We start from the raw sequence: 19,014 nt of genomic DNA on the forward strand, positions 1-19,014 counted from the left end.
AAACAGAGCCGATAAGTCACTGTTAAATATTCATACAGATTGTAATAGCACCGAGTAAGAGAGTCTGGACGGGTTATTTGTGAGTGGGCGGGACGGCGTGAATACCTGGTGTACATGTTATTCGTAATTTTTTGAGGTGGAAAACCGTGCGTCATGGGTGCAGTATAACGGAATATATCGGAATTGGGCCAGGCGCGTAAACTGATTGTCAGAAAGTAGAGAGGCGATCGAATACGCAGCGGGAAAGGTGCGTGCAGGTAGAATCGGTATTGTCATCCTCTGCTCTCCTGATCCGTGTGTGTTACACATGATGCCTGGCCCGTTATCCCAGAAAGGTATTGTATCGTATGCCTACCGTGACGCCGAGGCATATAATACGCGTGCGTGAATCGGAGTGGGCAAAGAGTGGAGTATCAGCTCCATGTGGAATGCGAGTTGACAGTTTGTAGTCGGCCGACCGAGGAGATCGACTGTAAAGAGATCGTCGCGCGATTGCTGTTCGATTCGATCGCTGATTGTCTTTTTTTCTTCTTGGATTAAATACGGAGACGTGAAAGAAAGAAACCGAGCATCATACGTTGCGAGAGAAACTGTTCATCGAAAAGCGAATTCAACCCTTCGACGCGTAAGTGGTAAGTGCAGACGATTTGTCAGATATGTGGGGTGGACTCTGGTTCAAGGGGCAGAAACAAGTAGACGGTTGAGAAGAAGTGCTCGATTTTTGAAATTTATGTCTCGACAGTCGATTGTTCGAAAGCATGTCGATTCTTCAGCTTTTATGTTTCTTTGATAAAGATTGACTACAGAATAAACCGTTTCACTCGGTGACATGTTTTGAGGTACCCAGCACGATTTCTCGAAAGGTGATCGAACTGTTGACTCGAAATTTGTAGACAATATTCGTGGATAATTTATCCTCTTTGACATAATCTTAAGTTTTTTTTTTAACCGTCACATTTTTTAACGAAAAATCGAATTTTAAACTCGAATGTTTGGCATTTTGGAAGATAAGATAATAATTTCGGATCGTGGCTGAGAGGAGGAACAGGACAGTCCATGGATACTGTCTCCAAATCTCAAGTAAATCGGTTTAGTCGTTTTTGAGATATCATCGACACGGCAAAACATGTTACCCAGCAAAATGGTTATAATAATTGCTTCGTATTAATTTACTTTAATGAAAAAGTACTCGAATCAAGCTGGGTAAACATGATTCTGGACTGAACAAGCCCCAATCGAATTAAATGATTTTTTGTAAAGTTATAAATTTCCAGAATTCTTCGAATTTTTTAACCCTATACTCGTGTTATACACTTTCTATTTAATGAGTGCCTAAGTGCTGGTGCAAGTCGCGATAGAATCGATGGAATTTAGGTCCATCGAAACTTATAATCGTCATCGCCTTATCTTCGGAATTCGGGAAAATTCTTAATGAGGTTTTAACGATCTTAGGCTGGAATACATTACGAGCTGACCTCACGTTCTGATAAAAACTTGCGTGCTATATGAAGAATGACAATTATATAGAATATCAACAATACAAACTCTGATTGATACAGGAATCCGTTAGCCTCGTGTTCAGCACTTCTCGGAATTAGCTAATGAAATATCGGATGACCCGTTACACATAAATAGTTTATTAAATAATTATTAAAAAGGTTAGCTAATTAAGCTAACCGATTCATACTCCGCATATAAATTTTAGTTGTTTTTTTTTTTTTTTTTTTTGTTAGTTAATTCGTGTAAATTACGCTGGGCTGATAAATCTCTAGTTTGTTAGTGGTGCAGCAATTTCACAGTTGATAACGTAACTCCGGATTTCGTCGAGTACATCGTGCCATCAGTCTCGACGCTTTGCAGCTGATTAAAACTGAATCCACCAGATTAGAGTCGTGTTCATCTTTATTTATTTACTGGCAAAGAGGCAGTCCATCGCAGATATTTTTTCAAGATTTGAATCTATTCGGCCGTATACTGCATATTTGATTTACTTAATCGCGATTTTGTTCGTCTGACCGAATCTGACAATGAGAGTTGACCGAAATTGGAAAGCGCTATACAGATCATCTCATGTTTGTGAATCGGAGTAGTTACGCTGAAAACAGTCGACTATTCGAATCCAAGTGTCTCAATGTAATCTTTGATGTTTACGCTCACTTGACTTTTGTTCTTGCCATTGTTAAACACAGCTATGGTTATCGCTTCGTATTTCACCTATTTTTTTCCCTGTTCTATCCCCACCAACAATCTCTTCCAAGATTCTCTAAAATTCTCTTACAATAAGACTCGATAAACGTTTGGTTAAAATTAACACTGGTGAAGAAAATATCCGTATCAAGTAATTCGACAAATACGCGTATTTCGACAAGAATAAAATTGAGCATCGAAAAGAAATTAACATCGTGTCGTAAAGCATTCCTGGCTTTGCTCGCGTCAGCGTATAATTTTCAGATACTCTACTCGAACCATGCTCAAGTATAATTCCATTAAAATTTGTATGTTATTTACACCCAAACATGTTTTACTTCATACGTTACTTGGTCACGCAGCGTGAGATCATCTGCCAAGTTAAGGAAAAAAAAAAAAAAACCTGTTCTCCGCAGAAAAATTCAATACTTCGTACAACGAAAAATAAGCGGCAGTAAATCTATAGCGTTGTTTGTAAGCCAACTCTAGTAGTTTTAAATTGATTCATATGTAGCAATAAAAACAACATATATACAGGAAAAGTTTTGAACGCGATATTTTTCCAAGTGAAATGCGCTTTTCCCCGTATTAATTATTCAAATGTGAACAGTAACGAATCCGTGTTTCAAGACGTGTTTTTTCAACAGAAAATTATACTCCTGCAAGACAATGAATGCGAGGTGAATGTATGTGAAAAGAAAAATCGCTGTCAAAGTGTGAATAATTTGATGAATATCAGTATGAAATTGAGTTGAAACCGACAACCACCAGAGTCAAATAATCATTATTTACTCTGGACGTCTCCAAAGTCTCTTACTTTGTGAAACCAAAGGCAAAAAAAAAAAAAAAAAAAAAATCGTCCGCAGGATATATCAGACTTATTTTGGTATTGTGACAATATGTTACGTAGACGAGTCTATACCGAGTAGGTTTACGAACCATACAAGCTTTCATCTCCTTACACGGATTACGCACTCGCGGTTGCAAGAGCAAACACACACAGAGACGCCAAGAAACGCGCTCGAATATAGATAGGTATACAACTTACCGCAGACACTCGACATGCATCTGGATGTAAAATATACGTGCATTAAAAGTAAAACATTGCATTGCAGGTAAGTTTCAGTTCAAACGCCGTACCGCATACCGACCGCGCGATTTCTCCGCGGTTATTCGATGAATCGGATATATTTTCAGGTCGTACAGCGATACAGTAATCACACGTATATAGTACCGGAGTCTGTATAATCCTTGCAGGCTTCTCACATAGTCAGACGATAAAGGAAAGTGTCGCGCGACCCTTGTCCAAAAGTAATAAACACGGTTACAAACATGAGAAGCTTGTCTGATTATTACATCGTTTAAAAGCTATTTACACCGGCTAGAGCAACATGTGACAAGAATACGAAACATAGGTACATTGCACATATACCTCATTTGGGTACATGAGGCAGGAAGTTTTTATTTCTTTTTTTTTTCTCTCACCTATACTATAGAATTTTTTTCTTCTATTTTCCTTTAACCTCGATTCAAAACCCTCCAGCAGCTGTAATTTTTTCGGTCCAGTGACCGTAACGAGGATGCTATGCCCGTGTCGTCCATCAGCCTACCGAACCCGATGTTGATAGTAATCACCTCCGCTAATCACGATTGCGTAATGCAATTTTTTATTATTATTTTTTTTTTTTTTTTTTTTTTTTTTTTTTTTTTTTTGCCGACAGAGAAATGAAGAGAACAAATTCTTCATTTCTGTATTTACACGGATGTGTTAATTCTTGCAGTCTATTATGTATTTACCTGGCAAAACGATCGCGTGACGTCATGCGACAAATTTAGCGATGTTCAACAAACAGGCGGTGATGACCAACCAAAGTTGTTCCCAACATTCGTGAAGTGATGCGGAAAAGAAACTAACAAAATAGACAAAGAAAAAACAAAGAAAGGAAGAAATTTGACGTACTATAGTAAATCCACGTGATCTAATGTAGGTAAATAGGCTTTGCGATCATTAATGAGAATGCACCCCGATCGCTGTCGAGCAATAAAGCGCGAATCGCAAAGAGATATTTACTGCAAAACGGCGCGAAAAGTCTCCCGTATAAATTACTGGATGAAGATATAATCCGAATGAAAGGCTGTTCAGCTGCCTTTTGGATAATATTGTGTGCAGTCGAGGTGATCGTCAGGCTGAAATTGGTTATTAGCTCATCCATGCAACCGCGTCGAGGTCGAGGTCGGCCCGAAGGTACAAGCTTAGATGTGCTGGGGATAAACGTAATCGTGATAAACTTGGAACGAAGTACACGCGAGAAGATTTGATTTGCCGTTTTGTTTCTCCGCGCGTAATTTCATCATCTAATCAATTTTAATCAACTAAACATTTGACGTATCGCCTACCGTGGACGCTGTGATGTGATCACGACCCGAGTTGCTTTATATAAACCAGCGAGGTCAAACGGTCAAACAACAGATATTTTTTCACTCCGGGTCTATTGAAACGTATATTTTTACGACCTTATTCGTAATTTGGCCATTTCCTATTACACACGAGACTCTACAGTTCATCCAGCTTCTTACGTTTTTTGCTCGCGTTGTGTTTTCGAGTAAAATTTATGGTCGTGGTTTAACATTTGGACATTAATTTTAATCTTGTTCAGCTCGGACTGACGATGAGTTATGTGCAGTTATTACATACTCGTTGGTAATAAATGCCGAGTCGAGAATCTCGTGCGAGATCCGAGGTATTGATTTGATTTTTGGACCAGTTTTTGGATACACGGAATGAATTACTGTTAACCGTAAATTATTACAACAGTGGATAGAATCTTGACTGGGTGGCGATTAATTCTTATTATAGGTGTACATTGTACATATATGTATACGATGGAATAACAGCTCGTTGTCTCCTATTGGCTGCAAGGCAGTGCCCACAACTGACTATATAACGGTGAATATAAAATTAGATAATTCGCAAAACGCTGGTTGACAAATGACCTCCAGGATTCCGTCATCTACCAATCTGAGAGTATAATTCACCTCGACAATAGTTACGAGCACGCAGTGTATGTACTTTGGTATTACACCCGAGTCGTTCTTAACATCATCAAATCAAGATCACGAGATACGTTTCACTGTTTTCGAAATATGCACTCCATTTCTGTGCAGGACAGGGATCTTTGGATCCATAGTAATTCCTTTCAGCGAGAAATAAAGGTGGAAGATAAAAAAAAAAAAAATTGGAAGTAAAAATAGTAAAACACTCGCCCAACATTTATTTTCTAAGACTCTCGAATCAAAGAGGTCAGAGATCTCTATCTTGATCTTCTAGTCGTTTCGATCCATAATTGGACGACGTTAGGATCGCCCACACAAATAATTCTACACACCCATACATAAATATGTATCGAACGTTACTGGCTCGTTGACCAAATACATAAAATTCGAAGTATTCGAATGATGTCGATGTGAGAGGGTTTATTTTTTCCGTTTTCTTATCACGTTTCGTCTATATTTAAACTCTTTTTCGCCGTTGGAATGAAACAAGTGCTTCCTGTTTTCCTATCACATGTCCAGATAATACTTCAAGCATACTTTTAGTTTGCATGCAGTCTCACAGTCTGGTTATTCCCATAAAGCTGGTAGCGAAGTAAGTAGTAACACTCAGTGTTAGTCAGACAAGATATCTGCAGGAACGACGAGTCGATTACGATTACACAGGATGAATGAGTAAACGGAGCATATTACAGTGTTGTTATTGTCATTGTACATTACTGCTGTTATTTTAATAATACCCATTTTTTCCACATAATTTCTCATTTCAATCGCTTTTTGTAGTTAAGGTAGTTGCGGAATTTTTATACTTCGAAACAATAGTTGCGTCAAATAAAAAAACCGCTGTACGCTATGTAATAAAGTTATGAAAAAATACGTATTCAACTGTAATAATATGGTTTATAATTGCACATCGGTAAAACAGAACGTCTGAAACGAACGAGCGGCAAACTGCATGTCCTAATGATGTAAGAGACGGTATAAGTATGTAAATCGTGTTTTCACAATATTATGCGAACCGTGATGTAATGGACGAGAATAAATTCGACAGAGTGTTTAATTAAAAATATCGATTATATCAATGGAGCTATTCTAAACCACAGCAGTAATTTAGACGCGAGATTTAACAACAGATTGCGAGGGTGCACGGGATGAACATGCGATCGATTTGTACCTCACTGTCGTAAGAAGAAAAAATTTCATCAAATTTTGTACGAACCGAGAATGAGATATACAAAATGACAAACAAAATGAGTTATCGCAAACGGTTTTGGAATTATTCGAAATTCAGTAGCCTGGAATAAAATAAGACACTCGTATTTTGAAATCTTGATTCCTCGAAAGTCGTTAGGAAAATAATAAAATGGCGATTTTTCCGCGATTTTTCGTTGCGATAACGTCACGAACTCCAATCTCGTGACGCGTTGACTCACTTCTCGGCCGGGATCGAACTGCATATTTTTTTCGCGCAAAGTATATACCAAATCAAGGGAAAGACATGATCGTGGTTGGCTCGGTGGGCGAGACGAAAGTCTGCCATGGGCATGAACTTATATGGCGCGTCCTGACTCCATGCCATTCGAGGCCATCACTGACGCAATACGCGGCCACGTCTGCAGAGGTCTTGTTAATAAAATAAGGAGCAAAAGGAACCATTGGTGACGATTGTCGAAGCCATTGACAATTGCAGACTTTTTTAAAATCCATTAATCTCCCCGCAAGAGATGATCCCGGGTTTGTCGCAAGTCCGCATTTACCGCGGCAGCTTAAACTCGAGATTATATCGTCTCTTTTATTTTTTTCAAACGATTTTATCGAGCACTATGACTATCGTTCGCTTTGCACAACCGATACGGTCAGAGGATCAGAGGGAAGTTATCTGGAGCGCAGAACCGTTACAAAGTAATTTTAATTTCAACCGCGGATCGCGAACTGAAATACGCTTCGTTCAATTTTCAAACAGTTTCTGGGCTTTTCTACGAGATCTCTTTTTATTTATCTATTTATCTATTACTTTATTTTCTTTAATACTTTTCCCAATTTTATAGAAAATCGAAAGCTACGAACGACCTGTCAATTATACACCATAGAGGATAATGGGAGGTATGAGCCAGAGGCCATGGACCCCCACGAAGAGGAGGGGTCCGATCGCAGCTGAATACAGCAGTCCTGGACCAGCATGTGTGACTCTACCACCACTCATAGGTAAATATCGTACATGCCCATAACTCGTTCCTATGTATGTATGTTTCTATATGCTTGTTCGTGTTATGCATCTACTATAACGTAACGAATGTCGAATCAGCTTCCTCTTCCTCTTTGAAGTAGCAGTCGGCGTTACCTGTATCGTTTATTATCCGAAGATCGAGGCCTCTGATGAGGCAGTTTATAATTATACCGACTACATGTCGGAACACATTTTGTTAACAAATTTGACAATCATCGGTGTAGAGAAAAAGGTTTTATGATCAGAAGGACAATTTATTATTATTGGTTCGTTGAATCACTTGCTGATTATTCGACGGACGGCATTACAGCTCAAGCTCACACTGTAGGCAATTCTAGTTTGGACTTCGCCATGGGAATTCTACGGAAATGGCTTTGATGAGACGAGTATGGCGTGGCTACCGCCTTGACCCAGTTGGAGCAAAATGCTCCTGCAAAGGGCGATGGAGGAATAGAAATGAAATTTACTTGCAGCGTATAAGCATTAGTTGTCAGACTTTGCTACCGATGGACGATCAAACCCCATGTAATCGAGATCCTAATCTTTCCGTAGAAGTCAAAATTCTTCTTGTCATATTTTCAAACAGTTTTCAATTTCTAAATCCTTTTTTCTTACGTTCCGTATCTGTTTACAGGCAAAACCGTTCCAGACTCAAAGAGAGGCAGAGCACCGGCGTTCTCTTTTGGCAGCAGGTAATCTTGGCAGAATAATCTCGGTGCTTTAGAAACTGCATAATGAAAGGTGCTTAACTAACACGCGAACACCGAATGCGTTTGTTGCAGACACGCGAACAAGAACAACAGTCCAGGACCTGGTCCGGGTCAATACAACGTTTCTGGCCTCAGTGCGAAGGGTAAGATACCGAAATGAGCGTCTCAACAGTAATTCAAAAACCTTTTCCCTCAACAAAAGTAAAACCGTTTTCCGCCGCATCGCCAATTCTGACTTATTTTGCGCTTGCGGTATCCGCATGGCTAGTTATAATTATAGCTTTCTTTAAACACTAGAACTACCGAAATCAAGACTCATTGTCAGCTATTTCTGTACCAAAACCAGTCAAAATGACCGGTCTTCAAAAAATACCTAAGAATAAAAAATTTTCATATCATATTGATGTATAAACACTTTCTACTATCACGATTTTTTTTTTAGAAGACTATTAATTTTTACTGCTCCAGTAGTTCCAGTGTTAATCGAGTTCGTCACAGGCAGTATGAGTATTTCACAGACTTCGAGCTTTCCTCTTGTTCTATTTTGCCACAATAGTTTGCCAGAATTCCTATACACGGATTATTATTGGTATCCGTAAACCGTTTGGTCGATAGCCGACGTCTGCCTGGCTATCGCTATGCAAACGAGAACTTTGTGTGACTTTAATTGAACAATTTTTCCTTTATTTTTGTTACTCTTTTGTAACAACGATCGATTGTGCATCTGTATATTACACATAGTTTGTTACGATACAAATTTACGGCAGTACTTAATAATTTACGCAGCCAGCGTAACGGATCGATAGTTACTCTTCGTTATACTTTTGACGCAGATTACGGAGAAGGCGTGCAATTTTCAAAAACTCTAATTCTTCGCAAGTATGCACAATAGGCTGATTGTTAGATGGTTTTTTTCGAACTTCAACGTTGGATCATCGTAGATCGGATTTAAATAGAAAAAAAACAAATCTCCAATTTTTTCAGATTTTTGTTTAGAGCCCTTTTAAAATACAGATTTTCACAGAGGGTACATGGAATAGATACTTTGAGCATGAATCAGTGCAGCAATTAATATCAATGTAAAGATAATTCGATTCGTTCGGTAATTTGAAATGACACAAACGCGTAATAGGTACACTGCTTTATACTCGAGATCTTTGTATACATTTTTTATTTTATTTTTTAACTATATACGTTTTCCATTCAAGGCAAAGATGGTGCACCAGCGGCTTCTTTACACGGACGTACGAAAAATGGTAAAACTGAACAAACTCCGGCCCCAGGTGACTACAATCCCGAAAAGGCCGTAAAAGTCGTCTCGGACAGTTCGCCGAAGTATTCGTTCGGCGTGAAGACGCAAACAGAAAAGCCAAACTCAACACCAGGTGAGTGCAGTTCTCATCTTTAGTTTTCGGGAAATTAAAGAGAATACATAAGCAAGTGAAATAAAATGACAGAGTTTCCAAGCGAAATGAAAATCGAGAAGCTGAAAAGCAACGTTAAATTACAAGATCGGAAAAATGTGATTCTAACAATAAATTATGAATCGATCAATTCTTTCGCGTGGAAGTTACTCTATTTTTAGATTTCATTATACTTTCTAAGAATATACTCCGAAGACGAACGTCTACCGGAGATATTCCCTCCGCAAAACTTAATAAGTCAATAATAACTGTATACCGTAACTTTTTCTTACCAGCTATTATAAAAATTTAGCAGAATCAGCCTGAAATACTTTCATCTATGGTACGACCATGTATTTTATACTCGATTTAGTCTTGCAGATGAATATTGACGCACTCGAATCTATCCATGAAATCGTTCGAAAATTTGACTAAAAACCTGAAACCAAATGCCTCGTAAATTGTATATTTTACACATTCATCATTACATTAACCTCCAGGTATTATTTCTGTTGTGAAAGTAAAATCAGCGAGGATATATTCTCCTTATTTTGAAATTTTTTTTATTCCCCTGTAAAACTCGTAGCTCCGGGTGAATATTGTCCAGAGAACGTCAACCTGGATAAAGCCCCTCAGTACAGCTTCGGCGCGAGGGTTCAGCAAGAAAAACCTAGCGATGTCCCTGGTAATTACGATCCGTACCCTGAAGTCTTTGTAACATCGGGTTTCCAAACTGGCTACTAATCTTGCCTAGCCTTAATCAATATAGTAGCTTGCAATTCCCTCCTTTAACTTGTCGTCGTGTATAATTATTTCACCTCAATTATGTCTGATAGACTCGTGGAAAAAAAAGGGTTGTCAAAGTCATGATCCGCATAGGCAGTAAGTGTAAAGCGAAGCTGAGTAATGAATTTCTCAAATTTCAATCTATTTAAGTTCACCTCATTCCTGTTTAGGCTTACAATTAAATCACATCTTGTGTAATAACTTGAATGGATAAAAATAATCAATCAATCAATATAATACAAAGTTTCCCCCGCATACTCACGTTTGCATTAACAGGAATACTTGCAACTGCCAGAATCTTGCACTTGATGTCGAAACGATTCAAAGGATTAACATCGTTAATCAAGAATTAGGTATATACCACTTTCCGCATGCAGGGTTTAAACAGAATTTGAATTCAATATAAAGTAGCTTTAGCCGCTCGTTGCTCAACTAATATGTACTTATGCATGTCGACACTTACGTAACAACGACGATGTAGAATAATTGCTCATATTTATCATTTTTTACTCGTTGTCAGATGTGTGCCACTGGCACCAACGACTATCCATTCAATGGCACATACTTTCGTAGTTCTCTGCACTTCTATACCATTTCCAGAGGTTTGACATAGATTTTTAAAAAGTAGTCGCAAGTTGTTTTCACAAATCTATTGGCTTATTTCTTACTGCGGTCACAAAACTATACTTCCACTATCATCGATTCGATCATCTAATACGTAAGGAATGTAACTACCCTAGTATATTCAATTCTTGAACATTTGAACACCTAAAATTGAGTATGTCTTACGGTATATCTTCACGTAATTTTTTTACCCAAGTAGATTTGCTAGAAGGTACGAGCAATTACTTTACAATATAGCAAAAACCTTTAAACGTAAAAATATTTAGACTAGCTTGTTATGTAAGATGTGTTACTAATAAACTTTGAGCAAATATTCCTTGAGCATATTTCGAAACTGTTTAAAAATATTATTTTCACCAGCTCCAGGCACGTACAGCCCTGAGAAGGTAAATCTAGACAAGGCCCCTAGGTACAGTTTCGGACACAGAGTATCGACTGAAAAGCCTAGCGATACTCCAGGTAAACGTCCCACCTTATGATCAAAATTAAACTTTTCTTCTCTACTTTGACTCACCCATAACCAACGGTATCTGCTTAGCTCCTGGAACTTACTGCCCCGAGAAGGTAAATTTGGACAAGGGTCCTCAGTACAGTTTGAGTGGGAAAGCACCGCCTGACAAACCAAACGATACACCAGGTATTAATTTACGTTAAACTACCTTTGATGAAAGTGGATCTCAAGTTCCACTTTGCCTGGGATTATAGTTCAAATAAAAGTTATCAGTACGCAACAACACGCACAGCCTTTAGTCAATTAAATTACATGTAAATTGAATCGACTGTTTATAGCACCAGGCACTTACAGCCCGGAGAAAGTTAATTTGGATAAAGGACCTCAGTATAGCCTGAGTGGAAAAGGTCATATGGACAAACCCAACGATGTTCCAGGTACTTGATAGATGCATGATAATATTAATTAGAAGGGTGTATGATTCCAATGTGCCTCGGTTGTGCTTCGTGCTTAATATTTCATTCATACATCCACTATTACATTGTAACAAGTGATTAATTTTTGCGGAACAATGGTACAATTCTTAACAATAATACTTTGTATCAAATACTATGTCTCCATGTTGACACTACCAATTCCTTAACAGCTCCTGGTACATACAGTCCAGAAAAAGTAAATCTAGATAAGGGGCCACAGTATTCCCTCAGCGGTAAGGGTGCTCCAGAAAAACCAAGTGACACTCCTGGTACGTTGTTATTATTATGCTTTAAATTCTCTGCTCTAACTTGGCACGATAGTTGAGGCATAAATTATATTTGAAAAATTCCAGCACCCGGTACATACAGTCCAGAAAAAGTAAATTTGGACAAAGGACCACAGTATAGTTTGAGTGGAAAAGGGACTGCTGAAAAGCCCAGTGATACACCAGGTAAAATACAGCGTTTTTTTATATCCTGTTTGTGAAGGTTTGCGTTAGTGATCAAGCTGTGTACTTAGTTTTCTGTTATTTTGTAGCACCTGGTACGTACAGTCCGGAAAAAGTGAATTTAGATAAAGGTCCGCAATATTCTTTGAGTGGAAAAGGGGCTCCGACAAAAGTAAACGACACACCTGGTATGCTGTTACATTTATTTTTCCAATTTCAAATCAGAAAGAGTTAGCACAACGGCTACTAAGTAACTAATATTCAACCACTTATAGCACCTGGTACATACAGTCCGGAAAAAGTAAATTTGGATAAAGGACCACAGTACAGCTTGAGTGGAAAAGGTGCAGCTGAAAAACCGAGCGACACACCTGGTATATTATTTAACTTTTTGAGATGAACAAACTAAATCTTTTTGTGTAAGAGTTGATTAATATATATTACATTCTACTCTTATAGCGCCTGGTACTTATTGTCCGGAGAAAATGAATTTAGACAAAGCACCGCTGTACAGTTTTGGACACAGAACACCACTCGATAAACCAAATGATACCCCAGGTAATCATCGAAGTCGAGAATTGATAAAGTTACTTTAGATTCATGATAAATTGGATTTTTCATTTGTTTGTGACACATATTTACTTTCACAGCACCTGGAACTTACTGCCCAGAAAAGGTGAACCTTGATAAAGGTCCGTTGTATAGTCTAAGCGGAAAAGGTGCACCTGAGAAACCAAATGATGTGCCAGGTGATTTATCAGTAACTTCCGGAATCATGAATTCTTATACAGTTCAAAATGTGATTATTCGAATATGCACTTGTTGAGGCAGCTGTAAACGTAAATAATAATTTGCAGCGCCTGGAACCTACTGTCCGGAAAAGGTGAATTACCATAAAGCACCACAGTATAGTTTCGGGCACAGGACACCACTAGATAAGCCAAACGATACCCCAGGTAAGTCGATGATGGATAAAATTATGCAGAAATCCAGTTGAAGACTACAAACTCAGTATGACACGCACATTTATCCATAGCACCTGGAACTTATTGCCCGGAAAAAGTGAATCTAGATCAAGGTCCTCAGTATAGTTTAAGCGGGAAAGGTGCATCCGAAAAAGGAATTGACAATCCCGGTACTTGACTTGAGAATACGTAAAGCAAATCTAATATTCTCACGAAATTAACTTTTCTAAATTGCAGTCTATAACGTAACAGTGCCAAATTACTGTATCATTAATTTTGGGCTCATTCTACATGGTGTCAATTGAGACAATTAACTTGGTTTGGTCAGTTCTTTCCTAACGATAACATTTATGGCATTATCGTACTATAAATATGCGTAATATCCCAACATCCTAACACGTTAATAATTTCAGTATGTCAATAACGAAGTATCATGAAAAAAATGCGGTCAGATAAAATAAAATATTAACTTCAGCACAAGATCATGATGAACATACAATTTACAGCACCTGGTACATACTCTCCTGAGAAATTTAATCTGGACAATGCTCCACGTTACAGTTTTGGACACAGAACACCAATAGATCACCCAAGTGATAATCCTGGTAATTATCGTACATTGCTTGTCGATGACGTGGAAGAAAAGTATCTACTTAGTCTGAATGATCCTAATTGAAATATTCCATTCTGTAGCACCGGGCACCTACAGCCCTGAGAAAGTGAATATGCATAAAGGCCCCCAATATAGCATAAGTGGTAAAGGTACTCCTGAGAAACCCAGCGATGTTCCAGGTAATTTAAAGGCGGCTTTGAATATCTTTTTCGTGTGCTCTCGAGTCAAAATATTTAGCTATGTCTTAGCTTTCTGAGAATATAAATATCCGTTTGCAGCGCCTGGAACCTATTGTCCTGAAAAATTCAATCACGATAAAGCACCACAGTTCAGTTTTGGGCATAGAACATCACTAGAGAAACCAAACGATACCCCAGGTGAATTGATCAATCAAATTACACAGTAATTCACACAGTCACTTACGAACTCAATATGACATGCAAATTTATCCATAGCTCCAGGAACTTATTGCCCGGAAAAAGTGAACTTAGACCAAGGTCCTCAGTATAGTTTAAGTGGAAAAGGTTCACCCGAAAAAGAAAATGACAACCCTGGTATATTACTTGAAAATACATTCAAAACAAGTCTAAATGTTCTTAAAATCTCAATACCTTTATCGTTATTTATGCATAATTGAAAACAATAACAGGTTACTGTATTAATAATGTGGTGCTCATCCTGGCTGTTGCAAAGTAATATCATTAACTTGGTTTGGTTACTACCACGATTAAATATGCCATAACATACCAAATCTCTCACACTTTCACATTTGAATTATAATAGTAATGAAGTATCGACTAAGAAATTTGTTCGCTTTATACTAAACGTTCAGGAAAGGATCGTAATGAATGCATAATTTACAGCACCTGGTACATACTCTCCAGAGAAAAGCAATCTGGACCACGCTCCACGTTACAGTTTTGGACACAGAACCCCGCTAGATCACCCCAACAATACCCCTGGTAATGTTTGCACACCAATCACAGATAGTATAAAGAAAGTAGAGCCATTTAGCCTGACTAATCTGATTGAAATAATCATTCTGTAGCACCAGGCACCTACAGCCCAGAGAAAGTGAACTTAGATAAAGGCCCCCAATATAGTCTAACTGGTAAAGGTACCCCTGAGAAGCCCAACGATGTTCCAGGTACGCATAAATCGAGGAAGTTCAGAAATTGTGAGCGAGTGGAGTTTTTCATACAAATAACTGCTCATATCACTTATATTTTGTAATAATATTGTTCAAGCTCCTGGCACGTACAGTCCTGAGAATCACAATCCTGACAAGGGGCCACAGTACAGTTTGACCGGAAAGGGGGTATCTGAAAAACCGAATAATTTCCCAGGTTTGTAGTGTAGTTAAAGTGGCGGTTTTGTAGTTAGATATTAATAATGAATTAATAAACATTCCTTTATTGATTAACTAACTTGTCAGGACCAGGTGCATACTGCCCTGAGAAGGCTAAACTGAAGCATGATCCTTATTACGGCTTTAGCCACAGAATGCCATTGGAAAAACCTAGTGATACCCCAGGTAAAATTAGTAGTTACTAACTTATGTAGACCTGAGTGTAAGTATGGGACATTGAAAATTCGATCTAACAATAACGCACTAAAGCATTTCACTCAATAAGAGCCATGGATTTAAAAATCCTAGGATAAGAGTCATCAATTTCCTAAAATACTAAAAAGTAATGTTCCATCCCTGCAGTCAGCCTGATAATTCTGCTAATTAGTTTTGACAATAATAATTTGATCAAATTTAATTAGTTTTAACTTTATTCCTTTTTTTTATCCAGTTTGCACCGTATTTTTTTAATTATCTCCTAGCAGTACACATTAATCATAACAAATTGCAACATGACCTTAATATTAATCCCAAAATAAGTAAGACGGTAATTATACATCATTCAATTATCATTCGCAACACCTGGTTTATTTCAAGAACTTGCCACATGAATTATTTTATTTCGTTACAGCACCTGGTACATATAGCCCAGAAAAATTCAATCCTGATAAAATGCCACAATATAGTTTTGGACATCGAACGCCTATTGAGAAGCCAAGCGATACTCCAGGTCAGTACCAAAGATTCTGAGCTGTTACTTCAGCTCTTTCTTATCAAACTCAAATACGTTTTTTTTTTCACACTAGCTCCTGGTTCATATAGTCCTGAAAAAGTGAATCTCGATAAGGGTCCTCAATACAGTATTAGTGGAAAAGGAGCTTCAGAAAAGCCAACTGATGTTCCGGGTAATTTTTTAGCAAGTTCAACATTTCTTAGCTGTAGTTAATATTATTCTTAGCTAGTGCCACAGTATTATAGAACACTTGTACATTTATTTTATTGAAACTGCATGCTGTGCCTTCCACTGAAAATATTTTCATGACCTGTAGCACCTGGGACGTATAGCCCTGAGAAAATGAACCTGGATAACGCACCCCGATATAGTTTTGGACACAAAGTTGATCCCTCAAAACCAAATGACGTTCCTGGTATGTAATAATTTTACATTTCAGCTTCATATTATTGGATTTTGATTGTGATTTGTAACTTATTTTTGTTTACGTTAAAGGACCTGGAGAATACAGCCCTGAAAAAGCTATGATTCTCTTCGAGAGAGCATTACAGTTTACTTTCGGACTTAGACCACCTATGAACAATTTCAATGATACCCCAGGTAATTCGCTCGCTATCATCTGTGCTTGAGCTCTGTTTTCAGTGTTTCTTAGCTTCCTTCTGTACGATCAACGGATTAACAGTGTGCAACCGAAACTTATCGATCCTTTCGGCTGATTCTGCTAAATTGTGTAACATTATTGACTATGTGCTTGCAGACAGGAGCAGTTGTAACATTTCGCATGTAGATAGCATTTATTCACTCACTTTTTTACGCAGCTCCCAATGTCTACAACATTCCATCAGTCCTCGGCACAACGAAAGAAGGAAATAAGAAGACTGCGCCAGCGTATTCCATTTCTGGCAGACAACGTGCTTTCACAGATGACAGGATCCTTGTACCAGGTCCTGGTTCATACGAAGCCATCAAAGCTGACGCAGTCAGAGCTAAAAGTCCCGCGTACAGTATAAGCGCTCGTTATCAACTGCCCGATGATCACTCCAAGATTCCTGGCCCTGGTGCACATTGCCCAGAAAAGGTACAAAACATTGAATTAGTTGCAAGTAAAATTATTTTCAAGGTGAAAAAATCAGAAATCATGATGACATTTTTTTACAGGTGCAGCTAGACATTCCTCCAGCGCACACTTTTGGCATCAGGCACTCTCCATACATCTGTAACTTGAAGGACACCGTGTGCTAACTACTAATAAACTAAGTTTTATTAACCCACGTTGATCTTTTTTTTTTTCAAACCCTGCAATGATTAATGAAAATATCATTTTTGCCAGTTGATGAATTTAACGCATCTAATCAAAAAACAGTGTAATGATTTCGCTTAGTTGAAGTCCAGTTGTTGCTTGTCTCAGTTTATTGCAGAGTAGAAATATAAAGTGTGTTAGCACTGTATAATTTTTAGGGAAAAATTTTATTCGAGGCAAGTTAGAAATATGTTGGATATATTTTTAAAACAGTGTTAGAGCTTTGTTATACTCTTTATTATTATAGACTGCTTGGAAGTATTATTCGAAAATAAGAACTGGCGGGAACGTTCCTTTAAAATACAATATTGGTAAAAATTCTACTCACTCATTCGCGAATATTGCATGACTCTGGAGAATGAATTATTTTTTGGCTGGCAGGACCTTGCCAAGTGTTAAAAATATCTATAATTGCGAAATCGTTTACTTATAAAATAAAGTCAAATCGACAAAGGGTATATATTTAATGAAATCTATTGTTATGTTGACGAGAACAGCAGCTCAACTCCAACACAATCTCCTAAATCATAGTACAGTTAATATTGTCTAAATATCAAGATACCGTTTACTTACTACAAAAATCGCGGTTTCGTTTATGGAGACTCGTACGAGACTTTTATTTACAAAAGATTTTATTCTGCAAAGCAATCCAGTGCTTAGAGTTGAGCTGTATGAAATATTTACAGTGCATATTTACAAACATATTCCGCAAGTTTAGTATAATATGTATTACTTACTTTTTCAATATAAGCTATATATTCCTTTGAAATGAGATCAGCAGAGTTACACACTTTCAGACTCAGTATTTATTGGGTGAACTCTATGGCCTAGGAATTGTACAAAATCTCAATTGCACAGACAAGTTTTAATGAAAGAAATACGGCTAATGTAGATAATTTAAACTGCATGGATTCATTTATATACTGCTGAGCAGTTTCTGAATTAGGAAAAACAAAAATTTCTTTCAATTTTTATAAAACAATCATCAGTATTTTCATTTCTATTTTCGCATTCCGGAATACAACAAGGCAGACATTTCTATGAAAATAGCAATACGGATAGCCTATTTCTTGTCTATGTTATATTAGCAGTTTATAAAAGTGAATATCATCATGTCTAACCAATTCCAGCTGTAGTTTCGTAAAATTTCTACAGAATCGTTCGCATCAAATGCCCTTATAGATTGCCAGGGTATGATTATACAGAAAAAAGTAATAAAAATAATTTAACTTTTTCATTGTGAACCATTGTGTTTATTTCTTTTTTACGTTATGTATTATCCCCAAAACGATTTGGGAGTATTTGTGGGCCTACACAAATTGGATTTATGATTTTTTGCAAAGGTAAAAAGTCATCCGTACTACAAAGAATTAACATTTATTTAAATTGATATAATTCAATTCCATATAAAACGATTATACATTATAAAAAATTCATGTTATTCCCCAATAACAATAACCCATTTGAGCACCCTATTAACAATTAGGCAATTTATAAATTGCTTCAACAGGTTTATCATCGTGTATTCAAATGCGATGTATCATTGTTTTGACTTGTCAAGTCTAATATAATTATCAAAGAATTGTGAGTAATTGTGTTTATAGCTGCATTAAGAACGCAGAAACCAATTACTTTATTTGGATTTTGATTCGAGTAGCTTAGAAACCTGATCTACTCAAAGCACGTATGTC

The 19,014-nt window shown here is 37.5% G+C and overlaps 1 protein-coding gene across 11 annotated transcripts; it reads left to right on the top strand.

The window, feature by feature from the left end:
• Window positions 1-392: 392 nt before the first annotated feature.
• LOC124412105 (leucine-rich repeat extensin-like protein 5) lies at window positions 393-18,564 on the top strand. Of its 11 annotated transcripts, XM_046891717.1 has the most exons (31): window positions 394-632; window positions 7,287-7,443; window positions 8,100-8,157; window positions 8,248-8,318; window positions 9,384-9,560; window positions 10,165-10,263; window positions 11,349-11,447; window positions 11,527-11,625; window positions 11,778-11,876; window positions 12,086-12,184; window positions 12,269-12,367; window positions 12,454-12,552; window positions 12,640-12,738; window positions 12,824-12,922; window positions 13,015-13,113; window positions 13,222-13,320; window positions 13,401-13,499; window positions 13,836-13,934; window positions 14,023-14,121; window positions 14,221-14,319; window positions 14,398-14,496; window positions 14,806-14,904; window positions 14,991-15,089; window positions 15,190-15,288; window positions 15,378-15,476; window positions 15,922-16,020; window positions 16,097-16,195; window positions 16,340-16,438; window positions 16,519-16,623; window positions 16,842-17,101; window positions 17,182-18,564. In XM_046891717.1, exons 2-31 carry the CDS (start codon window positions 7,335-7,337, stop codon window positions 17,263-17,265), a joined length of 3,141 nt encoding a protein of 1,046 aa, XP_046747673.1. In that variant the 5' UTR covers window positions 394-632; window positions 7,287-7,334; the 3' UTR covers window positions 17,266-18,564. The 11 variants fall into 11 exon arrangements, with proteins under 11 accessions (XP_046747678.1, XP_046747679.1, XP_046747681.1 ...); XM_046891722.1 differs by lacking the exon at window positions 15,378-15,476 and having other exon boundaries at window positions 393-632; XM_046891723.1 differs by lacking the exon at window positions 13,222-13,320 and having other exon boundaries at window positions 393-632.
• Window positions 18,565-19,014: the final 450 nt, after the last annotated feature.

Source organism: Diprion similis, chromosome 11 (genome assembly GCF_021155765.1).
Source record: "Diprion similis isolate iyDipSimi1 chromosome 11, iyDipSimi1.1, whole genome shotgun sequence".
Taxonomy (NCBI): domain Eukaryota; kingdom Metazoa; phylum Arthropoda; class Insecta; order Hymenoptera; family Diprionidae; genus Diprion; species Diprion similis.

Coding starts and splice junctions, on each gene's coding strand:
- LOC124412105 (XM_046891717.1), top strand. CDS start 7,335: ATGGGAGGTATGAGCCAGAGGCCATGGACCCCCACGAAGAGGAGGGGT. Junction 12,368..12,453: donor AAAGCCCAGTGATACACCAG/GTAAAATACAGC, acceptor GTTATTTTGTAG/CACCTGGTACGTACAGTCCG. Junction 13,935..14,022: donor TCACCCAAGTGATAATCCTG/GTAATTATCGTA, acceptor TCCATTCTGTAG/CACCGGGCACCTACAGCCCT.